Here is a 27904-nt window from a genome sequence, read left to right as displayed (position 1 = left end):
GTTAGCCACAAATTGAGTTACTGATCTTTCAGTAAAATTGGTGAAGAATCAAGGAATGATGGTGACCTTTAAAATAGAAGAATTTGATAGTTTTACTGAGCAGGTACTAAAAGTTAAAAAATTGTCTTTTCTTCATGGTCTTTAAGTTGGAAATTTCAGAAATGTAGCCATGAGTCTTCTATAATGTAAAAGGCTTAGCATTATTTTGATTATAAGTATAATTTTTATTTGAACAACAAATTATTAATCTACATAAAACATGCATTCTCAGTGGGACAGAGATTCTCCCCAGGAGGATAAAATTTGGGTCTTGAGGGGTTTGAAAAAAATATATATTCTTTTTACCATACAAAGTATAGGTACAGTAGATAATAGTACATAAGAGACATGCATTTTGTGTGTGCTATTAAGATTATATGGGGGTTGATTAGGGAAAAATGTCTAAAAAGAGTCTTTAAGGAGGTTATAATTTTAAAACTGATCTACACCCATGCAATTTAAATAGTACACGTAAATGAATTTTTGGTCATGATATTGGCAACATTAGTTATAGCTATAAGCTAACATAATTTAATTCGTGAGTATTTAAAAAGTAGCCCATATTCTGCTGATAGTGATGTAGTGCATGCCTAATTAATTCCTGAGGTTGTGTAAGCTATAGTGTATGTATTCATAGTCTTCATATAGAAAGCAGGTATAACTAACAGTGAAAGTTAGGGCACCCTGAACAAGTCATAAATTATCTAGACTTAAATAATCCTTGAATGTATAAAGATGTTTCTGTTTCTACATTCATAATTACCCGAAGGAAATCAATTGTACAGAAACTTAATACAAAGACTTACAGGATTAGGGACTGAGGGTGCAAGGTAGAAGTCTAAGCCAGGCGAAGAGATTTCAGACTTCTTTCAGTATTCTTCTGTTCAAGCAGGACTGGAATAAAAGTTGCCCAGCACAGGCCAGGAAGCCCCAGGGTTTGACAAAATGTAAAGGAACTTTTCTTTAAAGGGGATAATTTGCAAAGCCGTCAAGTATATGTAATGAAAATTACATTGAAATAACTTCTATAAATCTGGCAATTTAATTTTTCAGTTTTAGTTTGAGAATAGATTTCTCAAGCCACTATTACAAATTTGCCTTTAAATGCTTTTAAGTTTTAGCAAGGTATCTATTTGTAAGCAACTCTACAGCTCTTTCTTTTGGCCAGAAAAAGAAGGGATGAACTTGAAAAGAAACCAATACATAACCATGTGGAGACACAAAGGAAGTTAGTGTTTTTGGGCTTTGGTTCAGAATATCAACCAGATATGAAAAATAACTAAATTCCAGGAGGTGTTTAGTACCCCCGTTGCCATTCCCTTATTCAATAGTTCTCCCCAGCTGGCCTCCCAGCTCCTCTAATTTAACTTCCTCTGGTTACTTCTGTAGGTGTTTTCCTTTTGGATCCCAATCTTGATTAATAGCATCATTGTGTTTTTAGTTGTTTAGGTTCTGAAACCCCACAACCTACTTTGATCCCTACCTTCTTTGGTTCCTTAAGTTCCAGCTAGAGAGTCTTTTGGATTTTACCTTTACTCATCTTCCAGCATCTCCTCCCTTCTTATGACTTTCTGGTTTTAGGCCATCCTTTATGTTTTGCTTGGACTACTGTAATGGTTTCCTGCCCTTTGATCTTCAGTTTCTCTATGCCGCTAATTTATTACTTGTTGTTGTCAGAGGAATCCACCCAAAGTAGAACTCTGAGATGGTTACCTGGGTGGAAATGGCAAGGTGTCTTAGGACCAAACCTTAGAAGTCCAAGAAGGTCATTTCCACTATATTCTGCTAGTCAAGCGAGTTATTAAAGTCAGTCAAGATTCAAGGGGAGGGAAGTTGTTCTCTATTACTTGATGGGAGGAGCATGTACAGGAAGCTAAGGGATTAATGGCAGTCATTTTTGGAGACTATCAGAGTTCACCCTGACCACCACAGTTCATTACCTTCCATACACAAAATACTCTACCCTCCCCACTATGCCCAGAGTCTTATCCTGTTATGATACTGACCTAAATTTTCATCTAAATCAGACTCAAAATAGCTAACTCATGGAGCTGGGAATGGGTATTGGCTTGTTTCTGCTGGTATGATTATTTGAAGTGAATCCCACTAGATTATAAACTCCCTGAGGATAAGAACTATTTCATTTATTTTCACCACCATGCCTGTGGTATTATATTCAACATAATAAGAATTCAATAAATGCATTGTTGAAATGCATTTAACTATTGATTGAAGAGAATATTAAACTTCAGAAACCAGGTATACATAGGGCATGATTTACACGCTATGTGAAAATGTGGTATCCTGGTATATATTCTTCCCAAATAGTTCTTTCATCTAATATTTGGAGGTTGGATGCTGGAAGGCTTCCTAATACACTAAATACTACTACAAGTAAAAATAAACAGTAATTCAGTGGGGCTTTGAATTTGCTCGGCATTTAGACAGCTGCTTATTTGAGATTCTAGAATTGCCATGAGACCTGAAAATGTTTAGGTTGCATCTCAGCATCATTGCATGTTTTATAGAATTAACTTTGTTGAGACTACATTCAAACATATTCCCAAATACCTGAATGACGTGGCCTTATCAGATTAGTTTTTACATGAAACTTTTTTGTTCTTGTTGACATAGAGTATTTGATAATGCATTTTGTATTTTTAATACTGTTACCACAAACAACTCTTATGATAATAATTATATATTACTGCAACAGGATTCAAGACTTCAGAACATTTTTTCACTGGTCACCATGTTTTCAAAGTATTTCTCTACTAAATTAGAATATATCTAAGGTAGTATCTAATATCTATATCAGTTACTTAAACATAAGTTTTAAGGGAAAAAATGAAGCTCACAGCCTTACTTTCCATGCTGGGAGATAGAATTTCTAGGAAAACAGAATTCTAGCCACTGAGATTCTGGCCATATTATTTATTATAATACAGACTTTGTAGAAGCATTTGTAGCTCAAGAACTGAACTGAGATTCCACAACTTGAGCCAGGGTGGTTCTAGTCTGAGAAACTGTGGAGTCTGACTGAGAGAGCTGCGAATCTCTAGGTGGATCCTGCCTTGTGCTTCAAAGTTTTTCTTGGGAGGTATGGGAAAGTGTTGGCTGAGATGATGAACTGTGCTTGCTGCGCATGATGATAATAGTTTAAGCTCAAATCTTGTCATGTACTAGAAAGCTAGCATAGAAATGTCTTCACGTTGGTTAGTAGAAAAGTAACTGTACAAAGTCAGGAGAATTGAGGGTTTCTGTTCTTGAAAATGGTGGTCTACATTTTTTAATTATCCCAAGAAATTCAAGATAATAACATGACACGCTTTGACTAGGATTTGACACTATGGACCCTCTTCAGGTTCTGTTATTATGATAGCAACCAAAATGTCCTCTTTATAAAGCTACTTTAGAACTTTTCTTTTAATGGACAAATTGTTAACTGATAGTACTGGAGACTCTTAAAAATAAAAAACTGAGTTATTTTAGTTTCATATAGGTCTACCTGGGTATAAAGAGCATAGCCCATTTATAAATTATTACTCATTACTGGATTTGAAGGATGAGTTCCTGAACTCTCTGAGATGCTTTTCTGTTTAAGTATTAATTGCTCATGGAAGTTGTGTATTTTTATGTTCTGACTTATATTTTATTAACTGACTTATTCAAGATGTAGATTGACCAGTTCTCTGATTATCCAAAAACATGTTTCAGCCTGTCTTTAGTCTGGGATATTTATAGAAAGGATATTTTTCCCAAAAGACTGAGTAGAATATATAGTACATTATTTAAATAACCAGACTTTCTTAGGGAATGGGAAGTAGGTTCAACATGACACATTAGTTAATTTAATGTTAAAACTTCTTTACCTAGTTAGTGGTTAGAACTAGTTTTGGAGCAATCATGTATGGATAGCAACATAAAATAATCTTATCTGATGTTCCATTCTAAATCAGTCACTCACAGGCTTGCATTTTGCCTTATTTTTCAGGGAAATGTAAAGGTCTTTATGGCTGCAAATAAGAGGAAAGGATCTACCTTTCCCACAATATTCTCCACACCCTTAACATTTCTATTTATTTGATGATACCAGGAATGATGAGTATTAATTTCTGATATACTGTTTCAACCTCACATTGACTTAGATGAAGTAACACCTATTGTATTTAAAAAATAAAGTTGACACTTCATTTAATATGTTGGCTGACTAGGCATCCTGAAATTGACTCTGTTTAGTTCCTACTAAAACTCATGAAAACACAGAAGGTGAACAATCCGAAGAACAGCATATCCATGGTTTGATAGTCAATCTATTGCCACAATGTAAGATATCCACAAACTATAAAGTTGATCTACTGGACTGAAAACATAATTACACACTGACCAATAGTAAACAGAAATAAAAGCAACATGCAGGTCTCTAAAAGCAGGTATGGAGATTGAGTCCTTTTCCTTTTCATAATGTCTACCCTTAAGGCTCTGAAATTGTGGTACTTTTACCAGCTAGAAGAACAGACTAATGTTTTAGTACAGTGAGGGTGCTACTTTTTGAGGCTATTCTTTTCCTTCATCCTGTCTAAGGTTTTATTAACTAATCTCCACTTAATTGACCCACTAGACCAATTGATACTCTCCATTCCTTTTCTGTGCCCGTGGCACCCTGACCATGTCACTAACAGGCTGCTAGCTGGGTAGAAGGACACACTTCTGTCCCTCTAGTATTTCAGTTGAGTTGTGTGATTATCATAAATCAGTTATTTATTCCCATATCTATTGCTCTTGTTACTTTTCTCTCATAATTTGATTAATTTTTATTAAACTGATAAATTATGCAAAAAGATTTTTTTTTATATGAAGTTAAGTGATTTGGAGATTTTCAACAAAGGTGAGTCACTGACAGATATTGACAGGATACCTACAAACAATTTGGGAAGAAATCATAAAGACGTAGAAACAGTCTGTACTCACATTTTTTAAGTGTTTAAGTTCTCGGACTCCTTTAAGAAAACCTAATTGAAACCATAGATGATTTATTACATAAATGGTTATGCAGAATAGTAATAGTATGAGACTGACTCCAGTAAATTATTAGTGGTCCCATAGTCAAAGCAGAAACTTTGCTCTTGCATTAATAGATGAGGAAATGATATGCGTTGTATGCCTATGGTAAAGTATTAAGAGTAAGTAAATGTATATGTCTCCTACTTTAACTTTACTTTCAAGTCAACTTTAATTCTTTCAGTTAACAGATCTATTGCCAGCCTTAATCACATTGATAAGAGGGCTACCACTGTGTGTTTTATAACCAATTTGGAGGCCAAATCTGCCAGAAATAAAAGACAGGAACAAAGGGGAACTGATGGTAGAGTATTAACCTAGGGAAGTGTCCGTGCAAGGAAGTTACAGCCAATGGTGGCATGGGCCAGAAGAACGCCATGATCATCTTTGTTGAAGAAGGAAGTCCTCCATTTGCTCAGAGCACCAGAGCTGGTATAGGAGAAACTGAAATTTGCCACAGGTGCAGCCACATTAGATGGCAGCCTTCGGGGAATGTGCATTCAGGCTGCATCTATGCATATGAGCTTACTAATTACTCTCTTTTCTCCATCACTGCATCTTTTTTACATTCTTCTGATATTATTAATAAATGGGTTATTTTATTTCTTTCTTATTGTCTACCTCTATTACTAAAACATTAGCTCCATGAGGGCAGGGAACGTATTTGCTTTTGAATCTACTGGCAAATACCTGGCACGATAGGTGCTCAACAAATATTTGTCAAATAAACTAGGTCTACAATAGAGAGGGACTTAGCACAATACCAGAGTGAAGACCAAAGGCACCTTTACAATACACAGGGTCTAGGTGGATGTCTGCTTCTTTGAGTGTAAGTAAATGGAAAGTTATTGTAGGAAACCTGTGAAAAAGCTCCACAGAATGACAAAAAATGAGGGTAACAAGAAGACCCACAAGAAAACTTACTTCTTAAAATGATTTATTTCAGAGACCAGAAAAACAAATTTTAAAGCCTCTTTGGAATTCTCAAAAAAGTTCAAGTTATGATCTCTAAGAAAGATGAAACAGGAAGTGAAAAGCTAAAGTGAAAAGATGGCAAGTGATATGGAAAGGGAGCCCGTGAACTTGCGACAGATTGTCCTGGGGACATCAGAATGGTCCTCATTAATGCTGGTGAAGCATGAAGCTGACATTGATAGACTGTGACTGTGTGGTGGAGAAAAACAGTCTATGAGATGCTTTTCAGGAATGCAGAGAAAAGGAAGATGAATGGAAACAGTGAGAAAGAAGATGATAGGCATGGAGGACAAGATTTCAACAAAAGAATGACAGATTTTCTTTAGGAAAAAATGGAGCAGAGGGAATGATCAAAGACATAAGTGAAAAGTTTTCTAAGCTGAGAAGACTTCACTTTATAGATGAAGAGGGCTAAGTTCTGGGTAATATAAATGAAAAGAGAGTCACCCTTAATATGTCTGGGTAACTTAGTTCAATTAGCAGGAAAAGGACATATTGTAAAAGTACCCAGGCAGAAAGACAGCTATTGTGTGATATGGAACAAAAGCTAGACTGACTTTAGGCTTCTTTGTAACAAGAAAACTATGGAGTTTAGAAGTCATTTTGTACTCAGAGTTATCTTTCCTCTCTCAAGGCAACAGCAAGACATTTTCAAATATGAAAACATTTATAAAACATACTACATGTACTCTTTTTAAAAATGTTTTTGATGAAGTCAACTCAGCTAACTGACATATGAATCAAAATTAAGAAGGCATTGCAGAGAGGACAAGTGAGGACTCTGTGGCATCTTAATACACGATGGACAGTAACTGCAGTGGGCTGTGGGGGGCACTCGATAATAAGGCTGAATGTAGTGACCACATTGTGTTTCTTGTGAAACCTTCATAAGAGTGTATATCAATGATAACCTTTAAAGAAAAAGTCAAGAAGGCATTGGAAATAATTGGACATTGTGAAATCCGAATTATTGTAAATTTGTTTATCAAATTGAAAGTAGAAATTTCCGTCTCGTTTTGGAAAAACTTTTATACTGTAAAGGTAGTTTACTAACAGTAATGTACATCTGTAATTTCAGATTATGTTGACATCTGAAAGAGGTAGAGATTCAGGAGCTTAGAGGAGAACTTAAATAAATAATTGTTTTACCTCAGGAAGATTTAAAAGAAGCTTCTGGTGAGAGTAGTATTTCCTACTCCATTGCCTTCATTTATTGTCAGTGTACTGTTCACTCCCCAGATACAATCTCTGCCCAGAAACATCTCTGGCTCTAGGTGTGCATGCCCACGAGCCAGACGGACCTCCGTGGGGATGGCCCCCTCGCACCTCCCTCTCAGTGTGCTGAAGCTGAACTCTGCCTCCTCACTCAAACCTGTTCTGTGGTCCAAGCTTCCAATAAAACTTCAGCATTGTCACCCAGTTGCCCAGGCCAGAAACCTGGGCCTCAATTTTAGACTGATCATATGTTCCAGTTTTTCTGGTGTGTCTCTTTTCACTCTCAAAAATGTAAATCACGGGATTATCATGATTATTTTTGTCTCTTCTCTTTAACTTTCAAATGAACACCATTCCCATCCTTGTTTCATTCTATTGCTAAAATATATCTTAATTTTATCCACTTCTCCTTATCTGAAATGTCATTGTCCTACTTAAAGCTGCTGCTGTCTCTTCCCTGGGTGATTTGTTTCATTCTATTGCTAAAATATATCTTAATTTTATCCACTTCTCCTTATCTGAAATGTCATTGTCCTACTTAAAGCTGCTGCTGTCTCTTCCCTGGGTGATGGCCACGACCCTGTGACAGGTGTCCCTGCCTCATACATTTGTTGGAAGAGTCAAGTAAGGTTATGTATATGAACTTAATAGTATAGAATCTTAACACTTGGTAAGGACTCAACACATATTAGCAATGATGTTGTCACTCCTCTTCTCAGAACCCTTCTTTTCTCCTTTGCCCCAGGACTAAACCCTGAGAAACCAACTTGCCTTATGTGTCTGCATTTTGGTTCCTCTGGCATCATCTTTTACATCGCCCTAATCTGCACTGTGTGCTTCAGTCCTTCAGCCATCGATTCTCTGACATGCCATGTCTGTTCTCTCTTCTAGACCTTTAGTGCTTGAAGACAAAGCTAAACAAAAAGGTCTCTCCCACCCATTCCCAAACACACACACACATGTACACATTTTTGTTGTGCAGGTGCACACTTATACACATATGCACAGTTTGCTTGATTGATTCCTGATTATCTTTCAGGACTCAGCTTAGATGTTAAATCCTCTGGAAACTTTCCCTAATATCCTTGAGTCAGGACAAGGTGTCGATCTCGTAGGCACTCGTGGGACTATGTGTTTATTCACTGTTGTCCCACTTGCTGCATGTAAAATGTTCCTCTGAGGAGACTTGCTGTAAACTCCGTGAAGACATGGACTGGGTCTTGTTGATCATTCTAACATGACCCCTAACAATCTTTCAGGGAAGTACCCTAGTGTAGGTGTCAGGAGTATTTGAACTGGGCATTGTACTGGAAGAAATCAATCCTGCAGAAATAGTCATATATAAAATGAAGAGAATTGGAGACAGGGATATGTCTCTCAGCTTTATTTATCATGTGAACAAATATTTGAAAAGACATGTTCATCAACAGTAACTATCAGTGAATTGGCCAAATTCTCTATGTTCATAAAATTCTATATAAAGTTAAAAAAAGATGCCTACATAAGCATTTCTTTGTGTAATAAGAGCATAGTTTTGGTTCAAAGATTTTAGTTTAGGCTTTTATGAAGTCTGCCTTTCAAGTTCCATGGAGAAAGTGAAGTTGGCTGTTTTGAATTAAAGAAGTTGTGAATAGTTGAGTGACATAAGGAAGAAGTGCTTGACACATCAGAGGTGTCTGCTGAACTGATAACTAAATATTGCAGTGGAGAGGGTGACAATTATGAGAAGTTAATGTGTAATATTTGATAGACAAGTAAGGACAAACTTAAAAATAAGCAACCCTTTAAGGAAAAGCAAGTATAGTGATGAATCTTTATGGGAAAATTTTTGCTTTAGGAGAATCATCTTGAATTCAGTATTATCTTCTTTACAGATTAATATTAAGCATTTGGTACTTGTCGGCTTCCCTATGTTACCCTGTATCATATCTTGTGTATATAGTGTTTCATTTCACACTGCATTCAGCTGAATGTGACAAGAACCTTATGCTGGCTTCAGAAGAAAGCAGTTAATTTCTTAAGATATAAGTTTCAAGGTGGGTAGTCCAGTTCTTGTGACGTGTTCCATGAGTCATCAAAGGACCGGCCCCTTTTCCCTCTTAGCTCTGCCATCCTTAGCCCGTGGTGGTCGTTCTCATGACCTCAAGATAGTGCCTGCTTCTCCAGACATTGCCTCTGTCTTCCAGCCAGGAAGGGGTATGAACAAAGGACAAAAGTTATACCAATTTAGACTGCTGCTGACTTTTATTAAATTAGGGGGAATAATAACTTTCCAGGAGGCTCTACTTACAAAATTCTAATTACATTTCATTGGCCAGAACTATGTCACATGTCCACCCCAAGCACGGGAGATCACTTTCTTGTTTTTTAGATTTTTTTTAAAGATAAGCTTGTTGTCATCCTGAGTAAAATTGGGTTCTATCAGTAAAGAATATGAAAACAGCTGTTAGGTAAGCAACTAGCAGCATCTACTCATTCGGTTCATTAAATAGACCCCAGGGTAGTTACCACATCTTCTGACCATTGGTTCCTCTGTCCTCTGTCTTCAGCTCAGACTGGAGTTGTGCCCGGTACACTGTAGAAATAGATCTGTGATGAATAAGTCGCTTCTGGTTGCTCAAGCACCTTAAAATTGTGTCAAGACTTTCCTATCAGGTAGAAAAATCATACCAAACAGTTAAAAGTATTAAAGAAACATTTCTTTTTATTCCAAAAATCAAATTATAATTGTATATTGTAAAATTAGGAATTGGGAGAGAGACAAAAGCTCATAAAGTAAGAGCATATCATGTCATAGGAGATCTGGGTATTCATATTTCACAAAAATACAGTACTCTTTAACATTTATTATTTCTTAGTGACCTAGGCCCATGTTGAAATCTACTTATTCCTTGGTTCAGAACAGTCAGCCATTCAATGACAGCTTAATTTTGCATTCCTGCCTCGTGTAGCGGTGTGCTGGGATGCATTCATGTTCTTTCTCCTTCATTTCTTGTTTCTTCTTGCTCAGAACTTACACAGGTTGGGTGTCTTCTATGAACAGTCTGTGACTTAAACTACTGTACAACCTGCTTCAAAATACAAGTCCTCTATCCTTTTTACCTGAAATCTTCAGGACTAGATAATATTTGTGAGTTCAGAATTAAAAAAATTTTTTTTTAATTTTAGTGTTTTACTCTACTGAGGGTTCTAGCTTCTTGACTATATTTCAGTGCAATGTGTACAGATGTACAGATGGCATATTATGTAATACTTCAGAGTCCAGAGCAGGACTCATCAGATACTTAAAAATTTGTGTATATGCATATCAAGTATAATAAATAATTATATATAGTTTCATTGACAGATCAGTTTAGGTTTTGCCACCACATAAGTTTTGAAAAAACCTTGACTTTCAGAGCTTTTTGGGTGTTGCAGATAGAGATTGTAGACCTGTAGAGAGTAATGGTTTGGAAGAATTGTGAAATTGGTTAAAATAATTAGCAAGTTCCCAATAAAGACACAGTGCAGCAGAAACTGCCATAACTCCTCCGACTGACATCGATGGTTAATGGCATCATGCTTGAGTGCTTCCCCTCCATCCCCATCGCTTTCAAAATTTGTCTGATGGAATATGTCTGTCCCTCAAGCAGTCTTTGCAAGTTGAGCTGTCTGACCCTTCATTCTTCTGCACTGCTTTCCCTGTGCAGGGAGGCACTTCAGCATTGGCTTTCCTTCTCAGACACAGTCCTTTCTTGACCCCAATGAGTGCTGTAGCTTCTTGACTATACTTCAGGCTTCCTCATTGTCAGAATTTAAAAAACTTTTCTTACTCCATTCTTTCACCTCCTAAAATAATACCTTTTTACCATTCTTACATTAAGCACTTTAAAGCTTATGATAAGTGGCCTTAAATAATATAGTTGTATATTAATTCTATATACATTTTTACAGTCATTTAGAAGTCTGAAGATAGTATTTGTCAGCAAGTTACTGTCAGTCCCACATACTGATTGTTAAGTGACTTAGGACAATATGGTGTTTGTCTTTTCTCTGCTTTCAGGACCTGGTATCTTAAATTATTCTTTTCATCAATTTTACATGAACTAGAAAAGAATCTTTCTTCCTAAGCCCTGTTAATTAGTCTGCTGTGATTTTATTCCTAGGTGCAAAATTATTTTAGATTTTATTATATTTAGATTTTATCTGTGGATGTGGTTGAACAGACTGCATTTTAAGTAATGGTTTTAAGTTTTATTTCTTGAAATGCAATGGCAAAGTAGTTATGTGTTCAGTGAACACCTGCTGAATTGCCTGGTTAGTCTATGTTTTAATTGCTTTTTTATTGTTCATACTTTAAATCAAACTTTCTTAACTAGCTGTGTGGTTCTAGTGGATTGTTGTTAGATTATTATATAGTGAATTAAGTCTTCCCAGGGTGTTTTAGGTCTGTGCTTTGTCTAATGAAATTTAAGTGATTTTGCTTGTGGCTCACGACATCTCACAGTTAACCCCCATCAAAGATCATAATCAAGAAAAAGCAAAAGATGGGGGGAAAATATGTGCCTATATATGTAGGATTATTGTGAAGTATTCTTACCTTACAATATGAAGGCCGAGTTAGCATGAGGACTACCACCTATAATCTCGGAAGGGTTCTAATAATTTCTGGTGAAGATATGTATAAATACATAATTTTGTACATCTAGGAAAAAGTTTGGAAAGGAAATGAGACAGTGTCAAAAGAAGAGCTGGCATTAGTTTCGGCTTGTCTGCCAGATAATGCAAATTTCGAATGAATCTTTTACCACTGTAGCACCAAAGTTGTTCCCCAGTTAGTTGGTGTAACATAATTCACTATGAAAGTGTTAACCTCAATATCTGAAATATGAGGGAATTTTTAAAGTGATTTGTAGTGGGGTGGGGAGAATTGCGGATTATCTGAGAGAGGTTTCTTTGTTGTATATTTTGTCTAGTTTCTTGCACACTTAGTCCTCTGTTCCCCTCTCTTTTCCTGTGTCCATCATGTCTTCTGAAATTGCTAACATAAAACTATTGACTCAAAGCAATTCAGAGCATTCAGAGCATAGACTGAAGTGATGTGGCATATTTCAAAGTCTTCTATTCTTCTGAACCAGATTTTTTTTCCTTCTAAATGCAGATTAATAAAGCGTGCACTACAAGAGGAACAAGGAAAAGGATTTTAGTGAAGGTATCCAGATCCTGAAAAAGTCAGGGAGGGCTTCAAGCCCATCTTGGACTTCAGAACACTTCACAACTTTGTGGTAAAAGAAAAATTTTAAATAGAGCCTTTGGACTTATTTCAACCTTATTTGGAGAGTAGCATTAATTTATTTTATTTTTTTAGGGAAGAAATTCTATGTGAAATTGGGCTATTTTTCAAACTAAAACATTCCTGGGTTTTAGATTTTTGTTTTTTTAGGTACTTCTTATATACCCCAAGTATTATAGGTAGTTGGATGGCTTGTGTGTGTTTCTTCCAAACATGTTCTTTATCCCTTGTGACATTGCATTTGCCTACATTGTGAGTGATGTTTTCTCTAGCATTCTGTTATCTTCTTCAGTCGGTTCATTGGCTTGTAGAGTGTCTTTCCCAGGACCAATATTATGTCTAAAAGTGAAAATAGAAAGTGGTTTGCATTTTGTTGTTTTCATATTTTGACCTCTTACGTGACTATGGCTCACTAGCATGAAGAGCTGTAGCACCCATAAAAAGCTGTTTTGAATTCACCTGAAGACCTCACACAGGATAGATTTCGGTTGTGTAAAAAGATATACAAAATGAATACAAACATATTTGTCATTTCTGTCTTCAGCAACAAAACAACTTTATTTTACTGCATTAACTTTTAAGGTCTTTTTATTCATGAAAATTAGCCTGTTTATGTAGTATGTGTTCCTCTAAAGTTACAGCATTATAGTTATTGGAGAAATGAAATTTTCTTCCAGTAGATGAAAATTGCATTTTGATTGAACATCATTCCTTAGCAGTCACCCATAAATATAATGTCTTTTGCTGTCTTTTCAGAAAATGGCTACAGATGTGATTTCTGAATTGACAAGATAATAGAAATCTTAATGTTTTAGGTCAAACAGATGGCATTTTTGTTTTAGGCAAAACTTCCTCAGAGTGAAAGCTACTTAATTGGTGACAATACTCTTGGGATCAGCCAAATTATGTACAATTTTTTTGTGTCTGTTTCTTTTTATTGCTTTAGGTCCAAAAGTTGTAGACTAGTTGGAAAGGAATAGTTATCCTCTTTATTGACTTGCTGTATTCTGTTATGCACTGGGAATAGTCATAGGATTTTTCAGTTCTAGTTTTGTTTATAAAAGTTATACAATTACATGTTGATTCTACTTTGGTTATATCTATGCTTTTAGAAATGCTTTTCCCATTATAGGAAAGCCCTGAAATATGCAGTTGTACTTTTGAGAGTTAACACTTTAATTTATAGTACTGAGGTGCATGTGCAGCTGTAAATTCTGATAGCATTTCTGATACTAACCCTTTTGTTTCCATACCATTGAGTTTTAGGCAGATCTCACTGTCAGATACTTGGAAAGAGCACAGTATTGTGAAGGGAGCCCTGGACTGAGAGTCAGGGGGCTTATTCTTGTCCCATCTCTGTTATGAACCTTCATTTTTTTTTGAAACTTCAGTTGTGTTTGCTGTATGTGTTGGTATAGAGGGAATTAAAGTGGGTGATCCCTTGGGTCACAGCCAACTGACACTTAGTTTTCTTGTCTGTTAAAAAAAATCATATGTAAAGCATTCATTTGGATAAACAGGGAAGGAAGTTTTTGGGGAGAAAACTCAACTCTGGAACTAGGCAAGTTTATCCAATAACTGAAACATAGACAGTTATTTTCCAAAATATTACCACTATTGCAAAACGAACACTTATTATGGCAATTTGCATCCCACCACCTCTTAGAAAAAGTAAGAACTTAGTGAAAGAACAGCTGTGTTGTCATTATAGCAGCTCGGGGAAGTAGCCTCAACGTCATCAGCTCAGAGAAACCCCATTTACTGCAGTTCTGCCATAGCAGGTGGCTAATGACTTGCCGTGCTGCATACAAAGACTCTATGAAGGTGGTCAGGGAGGCTGAGGACATGGGGCTCTGAGTGCTGCAGATGGCACATCTGGGCTGCTAGTGCATGTGACCTTGAGTGTCTGATCCCCTGGAGGACAGCAGGGCCACCTTCTCTACCTCCAGAGCACCTTGGAGCCTGACTGCATGAGTTTGAGTCTTGGCTCTACCTCTTAAATGGCTGAGAAACTATGAGTAGGATACCAAGCCTCTTTTTTATCTGTAAAATGGGTATGATTTTAGGACTTGGTCAGTTGGTTGTGAAGCTGAAAGGAGTTCATTCAAGCAAAGCACATTCTGTATACTAAGCCGTAGTCTAAAGGCTCAGTGAGTGCAAGCTGTTGGTATTATTGTTCTCCTCGTTGTTGTTACTGTTACATCTGAAGATCCCAGTCAAAATTACTTCAGTTAAAAATAACTAAAGTATTCCTTTAAGATAGTTTTATTTTTTATTTGCTATTTTGTCTATTATAAATGAGCAAAATTCTCCACTCAAGTAATATTTTCTAATATACAGTTTTCTAGAATATCTAGTTAATAGTCTCACACTTTTCATCTAAACCAAGAGCTTTTATTAGTAATATTTTATAGAATTCTTAGATTTGAGATAGTATTTTTCAGAAATTAACTTGATATTATATTGTTATTATATTACTGTTTTATGAAGGGCAGCTTTACCTTTGGGCTTAATCATACATGCAGCACACTTGTTTACTTTCCTTTTGAATCTTTTGACCTTGGACAAATGACTCTCCCTGGGATGATGGACTCATAATATTTTTTGTCCATGAAGTTTAAGAAAGTCATTTCTCCTAAATATAGGAAAAAATAACAAAATAAACTTTCTTGTGTTAGGAAGATCAGGTAACATTTACATACTACTATGTTCAAGTACAATCCTGATTTTTATTGCCAAGAGAGTAAAGAGTGTTCTATTCCTCAGCGTTGAATGTTTTTCTTCTTAGATGAAGCCATATTTATTACTGAATTTTCTACAAGCTTCCAGAAAACATCATCTTTTTAATTTTTCACCTTGCAAAAAATAAATTCCTGCATCTGATAATTGAAGATAAGAAAGATTCTTCTTGTAGAGATTCTAGAGAGATTTTTATGGAAAAACAGTTTGCTTACTTAAGAAGACCTACTTTATAGGAATAGAAAAGTTTTTAAGCTGGGGAGGCCTTGGGATGTATATGAAAAGTCTTTGCATGTGTGCATTCACTCTCCAGTGAACAGTCTGTATAATGTATTCACAGGTTAGAAAATAGAATTTTAAAAGGTTAAGATTAACCACCCTGGTTAGTAAGGGACTGTCAGTCATTTGTTTTTTACAAAATACAGTTTGGGTTTTTTTTCATTTGCTTTTTCCTATTGTTCACTGTGGACTTTTGCATGGGGATGGGGAATTTGGCCCATCAGACCTGGTAGCCTGTGGATGAGGAAGTGGGAGGGAGGACTTCGTGGGCGAGAGGGTCAGGGAGTAGACACACTTCATTTCAGTCCTTGCTTGGGGCCCAGTTCCAAGTACCCCAACCTCTTCTCATTGCTCTTTGCCCACCCTCTCCCCTGCTCCCCTTTCCAGCCCTCAAGATTTTAAGTGTTCTGTGGTGAAAAGCCTCAGTCCTTGGGTATGAAACCAGAGCTTAGCACTCATTTTCAAGAGGAATAGTGTAACCTGGTGTATTCGTTTCCTGTTGCTTGCTGTAACAAATTGCCACAAACTTAGTCTCTTCACAAAAAGCACACATGTATCACCTTACAGTTTTGGAGGTCACAAGTCCAAAATCAGTTTCACTGGGCTAACCAAGTGTTGGCAGGGCTGGTTCTTCTGAAAGCTCTAAGGGGAGAATTGCTTTGCCTTTTTCATCTTCTAGAGACCACCTGTATTCCTTGGCCTAAGGCCACTTCCATTCATATTGCAGCCTCTTGTTTCCATTGTCACATGGTCTTATTCTCTGTTAGGCCTTCTTGTAGCTCTCTTATAAAGACCATTGTGATTACATTGGGCCCAGTTGGAAGATCCAGGAAATTGCCCCATCCCCAGATTATTAATTTAATTACATTTGCAAAGTCTCTCTTGCCTTATGTAAGGTAAGATACTCGTAAGTTCTGGGGAGTAGGATGTGGATGTTTGGAGGTGTAGAGGGAGGCAATTATTCTGCATACCATACCTGGAAACCTGATTTTTGTGTTACCAGTAAGTAAGTGGATTCTGAGTTTTAGATAATTAATTTAGGAGCATCAGGATAGCTCTCTGTAGATGTTCCTCAGTCACCCTGCATTCAAGAAGTCTGAACCTAGACTTATCACCTTCATCTTGAAATCTCTCACTACCCCATCCTTAGGCATTGAATCTTGGTTAAGGGCACCACCATATCTTTCCCATTCTATCTGGAAACAAGTTGTAGAAGACATTTCCTTCTGGTTTACGCAGCCTTCTCCAAAGAATCCAGAAAATTCTACTGCTAAGATGCCCTACCGTTTTCTCAGATTTGTTCCTCTTTTTGTACTTCTGCCACTCCCGTAATTTAGATCTTCACCTTTTCTAGCTGAGCCACTGTAGCTATGTCCTAGGTCTTCCTGCTGTGAGTCGTGACTCCCTGAATCCTTCTTCCACCTGGCAGCTAGAAGAATATACTGAAAATGAATCTGATCGTGTGAAATAAACCTTCCAGTCACTCCCAATAACCTATATAAGGTCTGAGCTACTTGTAATGATTTCAGGACACTCTGTTCCTCACTGTTACTTGAGATTTATCTCCTTTTTTAGTCCCATATATTGGCATTTTAGAGTGAACTTTACTATGGAGATTCTGGCAGTATTGGATAAAACCTGTATGTCCTGAAAATATCCTTTTTCTTATATTTGAGCCTTTGTTCCTATAATCACTCTATACATATTTCCCTACTTTCCTTTGCCTGCCACCTCTTTTTATAAAGTTGCAGGGTTTTGTTGTATTTTTCTGATGATTTTAAAAATACATACTTTTTGTAGAATAGTGTTTTACATCCAGAAGTATAAAAAGTAGTTGCAGAATATTCACTAATAATCCCAGAATCTAGAGAAACTCTCCCTGTCAACAGTTTCCTTCTCTTCTGCTAAATCTCCTGTTAAACATATCTGCTGAGTTCTTAATTTCAAATACTTAACCTTTTGGAATTTCATTCAGTTAATTTTTAATGTATTCAGTTTCTGTGGTAAAATTCTTTATCTTTTTTCATTTATTTTATTCATGTTTTTCTCTTGCCTTGGACATTTTAATCATTATTTTAAAGTCTTATTGGTTAACTCCAGTATCCAGACCATGTGTGGCTTTAATTCTGTCTTTTTCATCTTGGTGTTTAGTTATGTGGCTCTGTCTTTTGATATGTCTTTTGATATGAAAATTTCCATATTCTTAATATAATTTTATATTAAGTGGTAGACACTGTGTATAAAACTTTTTATGGCTTGAGAAAATTCCTTCTAGAGAGCATTCACTCTTCCTCTAATCAAAGACTATGCTGAATGAGGGCTGAGCTGCTCAACATCTTTTCCATCTAGCTTACCAAATCTTCCACTAATAGCCTGGCATATTCTGCACCACCCTACCCTCTGGTGCATTCTAAAATCTCAATAGATGTCTCTGCTGTACTTTTCAGAAACTTTCTTTTTAGGTTTTAAGCCTCCCTATCTATGTGGCCCCTGTATCTGGCACATATTGATGAGAAAACCAAATGTATACTTGAATCCTCCTAAGTCCCCCCTAAATGCTTTTTGGCCTCTTTGCCCCCAGAGCGATGCTCCTCTAGGCTGTGTACTGGGCTTGGCATGGGACTCAGCCTGTCCCGGGCTGAGAATTGGTATGCCCCAGGGTGAAATGGCTAAAGAAGGCAGCTCTCTTTTCTGAAGTTCTTGTTTCTCTTTAGCAGTTCTCTGTTGCCTTCAAGCAGATGATGATTGTATTTTATCTGCTTTTTCTAGCTAGCCAATAGAAGTGAGAGCTATTGTCTATTGTGAGCTATTCCATCTCTCCTGGAAGTGGAAACATCATTTATTTTTCAACTTCAATTTGATAAAAGAAAAATGCTCACTTTTTTCTACTTGAGTGTTTATATTTCTGTTGATTTGTAAGAGCACTTCACAAATTTCCCAAATTTGATCTCCTTTTATTTTTTATTCTTTAATCTTATTTTTAAGATAGAAAATGTTTTAAGCTTTTGTTATCAAATCTGCCAGCTTTTGCTTTGCTGTATTCTCTGTTAATGGTTAGAATGATCTTGTATACCATAAATTATATGTTTATTTTTCCCACTCATTTGTATCAAATTTTATGTTAAAATTTTTTAATTCATCTAGAATCAATGTCGGCATATTGTTTTAATGCATCTGTGTAGCTCTTTGCCTTGACCGTCTATGACTATAGGTATAGAATTGTTGTGCCACCTTTCCCCCAACAGAAGGATTTCAGTGGGATTTTGATCAGCATTGCATAATAAGATTCATGAATTAATCTTAGGAGAGTTGTCTTTTTTGCAATATTTTAGTTCTCTCACCTATAAAAGTATACTTCTCCATTTATTCATTTTTACTTCCCTCAGTAAATGTCATTTTCTTTATTATACATTTTGCTTCTTTTGTGGAAAATTAATTTTCTATTTTTGAATGCTCTCCTGATTAACTCCTAATCATCCTAACTGCTGTCTTTTTGTTGTTGCAGGTCACTCTGTGTATACCTTTGTCTTATCTACCCTATTATATTGAACTTGACAGTTCCCATCTCCCTCCCCTCCTAGGCTATACTTCCAAGATAAGAACTATGTAGTCACATTCTTAAGTTTGTAACTACACATACCAGGAAGTATCCTTCTCTCTATCCTTCTTTTACTTGCTTTTTGATTTAGTCACACCACGTGGTTACTTTGCATGTGCACATATTCTGTGCCCCTGTGCAAATTTATCTTTGCCACATTCCTGCCATGTTATCTGAACTCTTGTTTCAAGGATCTATGTTATCACATGTGTGGTTCTAATAGTTTCTTAAATTTAGATTTATATATGCCTTTCACGAAAAAAGCATTTAAAACAGCTCAGTGACCTGAGTTAATTAAAACATTCGCTCTGCCATCAGATGTGATTCATGTTCCAGAGTTCCTGGGCAGGATACCAAGAGGGTCTTGCAAGGGACAGGAGAGATTTAATTGCTCTTGAAATTTACTTTGTGCCATGTCTGAGCTATGTGATTTTCCAAACATTTTATCATTTAACCCTAACAACAATCTTGTCTTCTGATTTTATAGATGAGGGTATTAAGTCTTGGTGAAATGAAATAACTTGTCCACAGCTTCTCAAATTCTAGGTGCTCCAATAGGGTTTTGACCACTCAGTTTCCTTAGGTGTCCAGTGGGAGATGAAAGGCTATGTTTGGTAGGGTGCCCTGCCAGGCCTGAGCACTGGGCCCTACATACAGGAAGGACTCTGTAAGTGATAACTTGAAGGTCACTGTGACCAAGAGGCATATTCCTTCCATTCAACCCTTCACACAGTCCTAAAAGGGTACCCATGTGGTCCTACTCTGTTGTTTATAGTGGGTGCTGATTGTATTTGCCTCAAAAAGAGCATTTGGATGGCCATAGTTGTCTTTCTTAACATGACATGATACACTTCTGCAAAAGCAGTGAAGAAATTCTAAAGAATGCTTGTCCTTGATAGAGACTAGAAGGACAGAACCATATTTACAGTGGAATTCTAGGTCTTCCATAAAGCGATTCCCTTTTTGATATGAGCATACAGATGTCCTTTGATTTTTCTACTTTTTCTCTTAGCCGAACTAGGTCAGTCTGCCCTCTCATTTGACTGGCAGGTAACCTATGAGTACTTTGTCTTCATGAGATGAGGATTGTTCCTTGCATACAGGGAATTGAGATAATTACCTGTAATCCCAAGCTGTGGAGGCTTGGTGTCCTAATGAAGACTAGGAGGCCAGATGTGACTTGATGACAGCTGATAAGTAGGAAGCACAAGCAAATGTGAGGAAAATTGGGGGAAAAAATTGTGAACTTCATATACAGTTACTTCCAAGGTAAAATAGAAATTAACTATCCCCATCTGCAGGATACAGATATTACTCTTTTCTTTTGTAGTGTGGATCAAATATTATTACTTTTCAATAAGTGAGTATGATATCATGATATGATACTGAAATCTGTTGGTTCTTTTAATAATTGATGGGTTTAGAAGGATGCATATTTAGGGATATTATCAGTGTAAAGTTTGACTACCAAACATGGTGATAAAAATGAAAATTGAGTTAATTTGTGATGGTGTACTAATTTCCAAAGGAAATACAATTCATACATGATGAAGCTTTCTCTGTGCTTTATGTGAACTGAACATAGATCAGAATTTGTGCTGTGATGGACTTGAAAAACATACTCTGAATCTCTATGTTAAAAACCTACTTTCTTAGTGCATCACCATGCTCATTCTGTACTGTACACATTTAGTTTTTGAATAATTCCTGGCATGATAATTATGTAACCATTCAGTACAGTAGAAGCATCATTATGGTCAAATATGAATTAGTAATAAAATGAAACAAAACAGAACCTAGTTCATAGCTTATAATAAAAAGTGATTTGATACTGTACATAACTAAATGTATGGTTAAAATTATTATTTACTTTAAATGTGAGTCATTTTTTTCCCCATGGGAAGAAATCAGTGCCCTGGAAGCTTATTACCTGACTATTATTTGGGTACAGGTTACATCTTATTATCAGAGCCTTTATGACCAGCTCTGTGTAGCCGAGCATCCAGAGAACTTCCCAGTGGGAATTCTAGCCTCAGTGCCTGGGTGTGCCTCAGGTCTTCTGCAGAATTAGGAGGCCTAAGTTTTCAGACCATGTCTTCTAGAGTTCTGAGCCTCTGGGAGCATGGTGTTCAGTAGCAAATCAGTCATTTCCGGGGTGCTGGTTTGAACGTCTCTGTTGCTGAGAATATGAGTGATCCTCAATTGTTTTTATTCCCCGGTGAACCTTAGGAGTATAGGACAGTCCCATCGGTAACAATGAATTCTGGCAGTTATGGTTCTCCAGGTGTGTTAGCGATGGGACAACAGGCAGATGCAGCGTAAGCTCTGGCAGTGGGAGGGTTCAAAGAGGTTGTCAGATCCCTCAGGTAAGTCTGGCAAGTGCACCTTCCAAGGGGGTATTGCCCTCAGTGTTCCTGAGAATTGCTTCTGTATAAAACTGGGTTTTATCTAGTACTTCAAGGCTTTGCTGTCCTTTGTAAATATGTTTTTGACTACATGGCTTTAGTTTACATATGGAATCTTAATGAATGTAAGTGATATAAATTAGGTCTTATGATCCTGGTGCATACCATAAGCCTATTAGGCATTAGAGATATTCTTACTGTCATATCATCACCTTTGGTATCTCAGTGAATTGCTTCAATCATAAGTTCTTCTCCTGAAAAACAATTTATATAAGTCAGATGATTTATAAATTCTGTGCTCCATTCCCTGCCTTGTTCTTTGTGCTTTCGAGTTGTTCTTCATTATGGTTTTGGCCACTGTAGTTATTCATTATGTTTCTTAATGAACAGTTTGCAATGCAGTTGAAATATATATGAAGTGTAGGAGAAAAGAGCATTGCTAGGCTTTCTGATTCACTAAATAAATGATGCTAGCTTGCTTCCACCATCCCTGTGACATCTACTGTAGGTCAGGGGAGGAAGCAGTTGCTATATACCAATATCAGTTTGAGTTCCTAAAGTTATAAAATTGCATAGGAAAACAGAGTATTTCAGGTCATGAAAGTATTCATTAATGAATCAGTGCATTATAATATTAGTGAAACATCCTCTTTGAAATGCCCTTTGATTTATTTGAAGATAATATGATGCAAATTTATTAAAGAGTAAAATGTTATCTTGCAAAGGCTGCATATTGCATGATGACTGTGATGTGATGGTCAGTAGAGTAGAACATTTCTACTCACAGGCAAAGCCATGAAACAGTGTGGATTTAGCTAAGTAATACTATTGAGAAAACCAACTGAGAATTATTTGAATGGGAGAGAATTGAGAGAGGACTTAGGAAAAATTATGAAGTCCTTGAATATTTTTTACAAATATTATGTTTAAAACTATCCTGTAAAAATCAAGTTTTATGTAAAAGATATCATAATGTGCTCATATAAAATATTCTTGGAAAAGCTCTGCAAAAATCCCTAATTAATTCTTTTTTGTCCATTCTAAGAAGTATACATAGTTACAAATATTGCCTAAATTTATTTTAGTAGTTTTTATTTTCTTTTCCTAGCTAAATCCCAGTCAAATCTTTTTTTAACTATTATTTAACATAAAAATTTAGTCCCTATTTTAAGTGGATTCACTTCAAATGGCTTTTTTTTCCAGAACAAACTCTCTTGGATAATAAGGGACCCTGTAAATAAAATACATGTGTGAATTAGGCAATTCTGCATGTATATATAGACTTAACATTTTCACTCTATTTTAGTGGTCTAAAGTGAATGTCAAAATTGTAATTGAAATTAATTGTGGCTAAATCACAAACAGACAAGTTTATGTAGAATATTAGTTGAGTAGCACTGATTATTTTAGAAGGACTAATACAACCATATGTACACATGTATTTTTGGGGACATGGAAATAACTTAATTTTAGTTCTATTAATGTCTTCCATGTGCATAACATTTTATTCTTAGAAAGTGAATCATTATTTCATTACCCTTTTTTATGGCATGGTATTTATTGTTATGAAATTGCCTGTTGTCCAAAAGTTTTACCAGAATGTTCCTTATAATTCTTCTCCATGTGTTAATTCTGTGACTGTCTGTGAGCTGAGATCTTTTAAATAGTGTGAAAGAAGTAAAACTATTTGGAGACCCCAATAGTGAAGCAGCTGTTTTTGCAGGTATCTTGTGGTCTATAATCCTTCAGAACAGCACCGAAATTCAATGGTCTCAGTCTGGGTGAGTTCCCCCACAGTGCAAGTATCTTCCGCTTCAGGAAAGCCTGTGGAAATTCAAGTGAGTGCAGTTTGGGATACAGCAAGTACTATTTCACAGACGGCCTATGAGGTATGTTTTCACGATAGAACTTAAAGAGGCATCATAAGAAGAGCATAGCCAGTATGTAATTTATATATATAGACATGCCCCCTTGAGCTGTCAGATTGGTGTATGTGAAGTGGTTCAAGTTGTAAATACCAGAGGGCTTATTTAACTGACCAGTTAAATGATACTAAAGGGAAAGTGATCCTGTGTTTCCCAAAATATTAGTATCTTTATTAGTATGTATATTGCATGTTATGATTAATACTTGTTATTAATATACATATCATATATCTTTGAAGAATGTATAACTTTTTCTTGAAGTAACCATTATACAGTTTTGCATTTTTTTGTCTAACTCAATTTAATGACAATTATGCATATTGAAATTAAAATAAATACCACCCTTCTAAGTAGCATTGGATACTTTAAACTTTTCATTTCAAAGGTAAAAACATACCAGGAAAGAAAGAATTCCTAAAATAAGTAAGATGCTTCTTTTCCCAGATAGAATTATGGAAAATATGGACTTAAGTAATAGATATTTTTTGAGGACATTCTTAAAATAAGCAATATTAAGCTGAACCCCCTACACCATTAGAAAGGTTGAACTTTTAAGTCTGGAATGCATTAAACTGTACTTGTGAAGACACAGCCGTATACTAAAAGCTCTTTAAAAGAGAATTTCTTTGTTCATTAAAAGCTATTGCTATCTGCTCTTACAAAGTCATAATCCTCTAGGTAGAAAGGAAAAGTATAATACAAGTTTTGGTCAGATTTTACAGGAAACACTCCATCTAGAAAATGGAACCAGACCCCCTGGAAGGCAGGGGAGTTGTCTTATACCATGTGCATCTTTTACGCTTTGTTCTGTGGCTGCTAGACTGTAGGGGTTTGATAACTGGCATTTGCTGAACTAACATGCTTAGTGTCTATAATACTATGCTTACTGTTTTTATTTTTAATGTACTAAAATACCATAGTATTGTCAAGATTCCTGGTAATTAGGAAAAATCATTGTTCTTAGTAAGCTCTTATATTCATAGGAAGTTTTCCCCTTTGTGTGTTCATTAAAAGCACTGAACGATAATTGAAGAGAGCCACATAATTTGATGTATTAGATGAAAACATTAGTGCCTTTAATAGTCATACCAATTTGAAGTTGTTAGGCTTCCTGGATAAATGGAGATCTGGATACTCCACATGTAAGTTACTGAAACATGAGGTGTGCTTTTTCACCATAGAACTTAAAGAAGCATATTAATTTATGTATGTATACATGCTCCCTTGAGCTATCTTACAGACACATAGAATAGTCAATACATAGAGAAGTGTTATATTCTCTTTTAGAATGTGGTGGTTTCTTGCTCTTACTAGAAGTACAAATGATTTTCCTTTCTGTGGGTTACATTTCTCTTTTATTAATTCCCTTCTTTATCTTTTAAGATCTCTTTTCTAGCACAAATGCCACCATTGGGACTGAAAGTATATATAATTCTGGAATCACCAAGTTCAAAACCACATTTAGCTGAGTATGTCCTGTATAATGGTAACATAGAAGACAAAGGAATTTTCAACATGAAGAATATAAAAAGTGCTGAAGAAGATATAACTCTAGAGAACTCTTTTATTAAACTTCGGTTTGGTCTATCTGGGCTTCTGGAGGTATGTTCTGAATAGTTAGAAAATTCATAGAAGTCATCACTTTTATTATAATATGTGCAGTTTACTTATGCAGAGAAGGAAGCATTGAGGCAAATACTCTGGGATAATGAATAGATGAACTATATGTACCTTCATCTTGTGGCCCACAGTGACCACTTGGTCTTGACAAGTGTGATCTGTGGGTAATGCTGCTCCGTGAACTGTTCCTGGGCCACAAGATAAGTTTAGAAGCTCTGACTGTTGAGACTGTTTAGAAATGTTCATATAAGATAGGTTCAGAAGCTGTGACTGTTCAGAAATGCTTATGGAAACTTTGAAAGCAATTTGACAGAGTTTATGCCTATTGAATCTAATAATAACAAATATGAGTGTGTATTTGGTATAATACTTTAATTTTTCTGATAATTCATTTTTGTTGTACTTGATAAAAATCCTTGCCCATGCATATTAGAAATGAAAAATAAACCTGCTCCTTTACTACTGAAAATTTGAGAAGCACCATCTAGATCTCTTAATTCGTGTATCTCTTTCTTCCTTGTTGAATGAAGTATGTTCTGACTTTTTGTAAAGACTATAAATCATAAGGTTAAGTATAAAATTTTGGTTGCTCATCCAAGAATTGTGAATAATAGAGGCTGAATATTAGCATCTCCTAATCTATCCTAAGGTAATTTGTTTTAATTGACAGATACATGGAAACAGATGCAACATCATTAATATTTTAATAGTGAGCTGCCTGAAAATTTTTTTTTATCCTCAGGAAATGGTAAATAAAGAAGACGGTAAACGTCATGAAGTAAAAGTACAATTTTCATGGTATGGAACCACGAGTAAAAAGGACAAAAGTGGTGCCTACCTCTTCTTACCTGATGGGGAAGCCAAGGTACGTGCTGATGAGCAGAGCAATGAATAGCACTTACTGAAAGAACACTGAGGAGAAAATAAGTGCCTCATTATTTTGTCATGTATTAGGAATAGATGAGTTGGCTCCACTCTTTTATCTCCTCATTGACACTTATCAGTTGGTAGTTGACTGTTAGATAAACACAGGATTTTCAGAGCTGGAATTCAGTTAGGATTCTGCAGTGAACAAGTGCTCTCATGGATAGAAATTAGATTTGAGTTAGCATTAGGGTGTTGTTGTGGTGTTGCATACTTCTGTGGCACAGCATATCTAGAGAAATTATCCAGCCATATGGGGAAAATGGATTGCCCTTTAGGCCATTTTCCTCCTTAACTTTTAGCACTTTGAAAAACAAATTTTTTCCCCACCCTCGACTGGAAAGTAGTGTATACAAATTTTGGCACACTGTGAAAATGCAGGTAACAATAAAATTTACCAACATACTCCATAAGTCCATGCATACCACTGCCGACATTTTGATGTGTTTTTTATTATCTTTTATTCTGTGCACATCCCTTTCCTCCCCCCATTTTCAAGTCTCGTCTTACTGCATGTACATATTTTTTCATTGTGACAGTCTCACAATCTGATGTTCTTTGAAAACACAATTTTAATACACTCTGTTATACTCAAAAACTTAGAGCTGTGAGAAGAATAAGGTATGAGAGGCTCATGTATAATATGGCAATTATAGTTGATAGCAGATAGCACTGTATTCTGTAATTGAAATTTGCTAAGAGAGTAAAATTTGAATGTTTTTCACCAAAAGGTATGTGCAGGTGTGAAAACAATTTCCTGTTATTGCATATGTAGATTTCCTACCAATACTTTACTACTCCAACATTGTGCGAACTTACTTTGCAGCACTCTTGTCATGCAGGGTGATAATTTCCTGAGAATAACTTCCTAGAAAAGTCCTTTTTGTTAGTGGATGAGGCCTTTTAAAAATATCTACTTTGGATATGTACTACTTACCTTCCCTCTGGAAAGGCTGCATAAGTATTCACACCCACCAACCAGCATTTTCTGAGAGTGGCTCTCTAAGACACCATTCCAGGCACTGAGAATTAGCCATGTTAAGAGCTTTACCTATAATAATAGGTGAAAAATATTTTATTGTTAACATTTTGTGATTACCAGGGAGGTTGAACTTTGTTGATACATGTATCTTTCATATTTCTTTTATGATTTCCTGTTTAAGATCTTTCTACTGATAGGACTAACGAATCTATGAGTTCTCTTTTTCCTGTGTATTCTTTCCCTCAGTGTGTCATTTAATTTGTTAATTATTTTATTTTTGTTTTACAGTTTTTAATTTTTGTACAGTTAATTCTATATTTTTTTCTTTAGAAATGTCTTCCTTTGCTTTTCTACTTACATAGACTTTTTTCACTTCAAGATGAGTTAAATATTCTCCATGCATTGTTGTCTAAGGATCTGTCTCTTGAAAAGGTTACTTTTGCTCTATAATTTAGGAAAGCCTAATCAAATCAAATATAGATTGTTGTTTATTTTTACTTTTTTAAATCAGTGAGGAATTAAAAGTAAATTATAGCTCATAATAGGCATTACAGGGTGGGCAGTGGATCCCAAGTACAGTTGACCCTTGAACAACATGGTTTGAACTGCTTAAGTCTACTTATATACAGATTTTTTTCAATAAATACACTGGAAAATTTTTTGGAGATTTATGATAATTTGAAAAAACATTTTCTTTTCTCTAGCTTTATTGTAAGATTATAGTATATAGTACATGTAACATGAAAAATAAGTGTTAAGAGACTATGTTATCAATAAGACTTCCAGTCAATAGTAGTAGTTAAGTTTTTGGGGAGTCAACAATTGCACTCTGATTTTTGACTCACAGGGGTGTTGGTGCCCCTTACCCCA

General features: G+C 35.9%; 1 protein-coding gene across 2 annotated transcripts in view; it reads left to right on the top strand.

The window, feature by feature from the left end:
* The window catches only part of MAN2A1 (mannosidase alpha class 2A member 1), a 170410-nt gene that overhangs the window by 101371 nt on the left and 41135 nt on the right, over positions 1 to 27904 (top strand). For both annotated transcript variants that reach the window (XM_036886849.2, XM_057492745.1), the window contains exons 13-15: positions 23307 to 23472; positions 24892 to 25110; positions 25871 to 25993. In XM_036886849.2, the coding sequence (XP_036742744.2) occupies positions 23307 to 23472; positions 24892 to 25110; positions 25871 to 25993 (508 nt within the window). The remainder of the gene's footprint in view (positions 1 to 23306; positions 23473 to 24891; positions 25111 to 25870; positions 25994 to 27904) is intronic.

The sequence above is a fragment of the Manis pentadactyla genome, chromosome 2, assembly GCF_030020395.1.
Source record: "Manis pentadactyla isolate mManPen7 chromosome 2, mManPen7.hap1, whole genome shotgun sequence".
Lineage (NCBI taxonomy): Eukaryota > Metazoa > Chordata > Mammalia > Pholidota > Manidae > Manis > Manis pentadactyla.
Note: the sequence above shows the minus strand (reverse complement) of the source record. Positions and strands in the feature narration are given on the sequence as shown.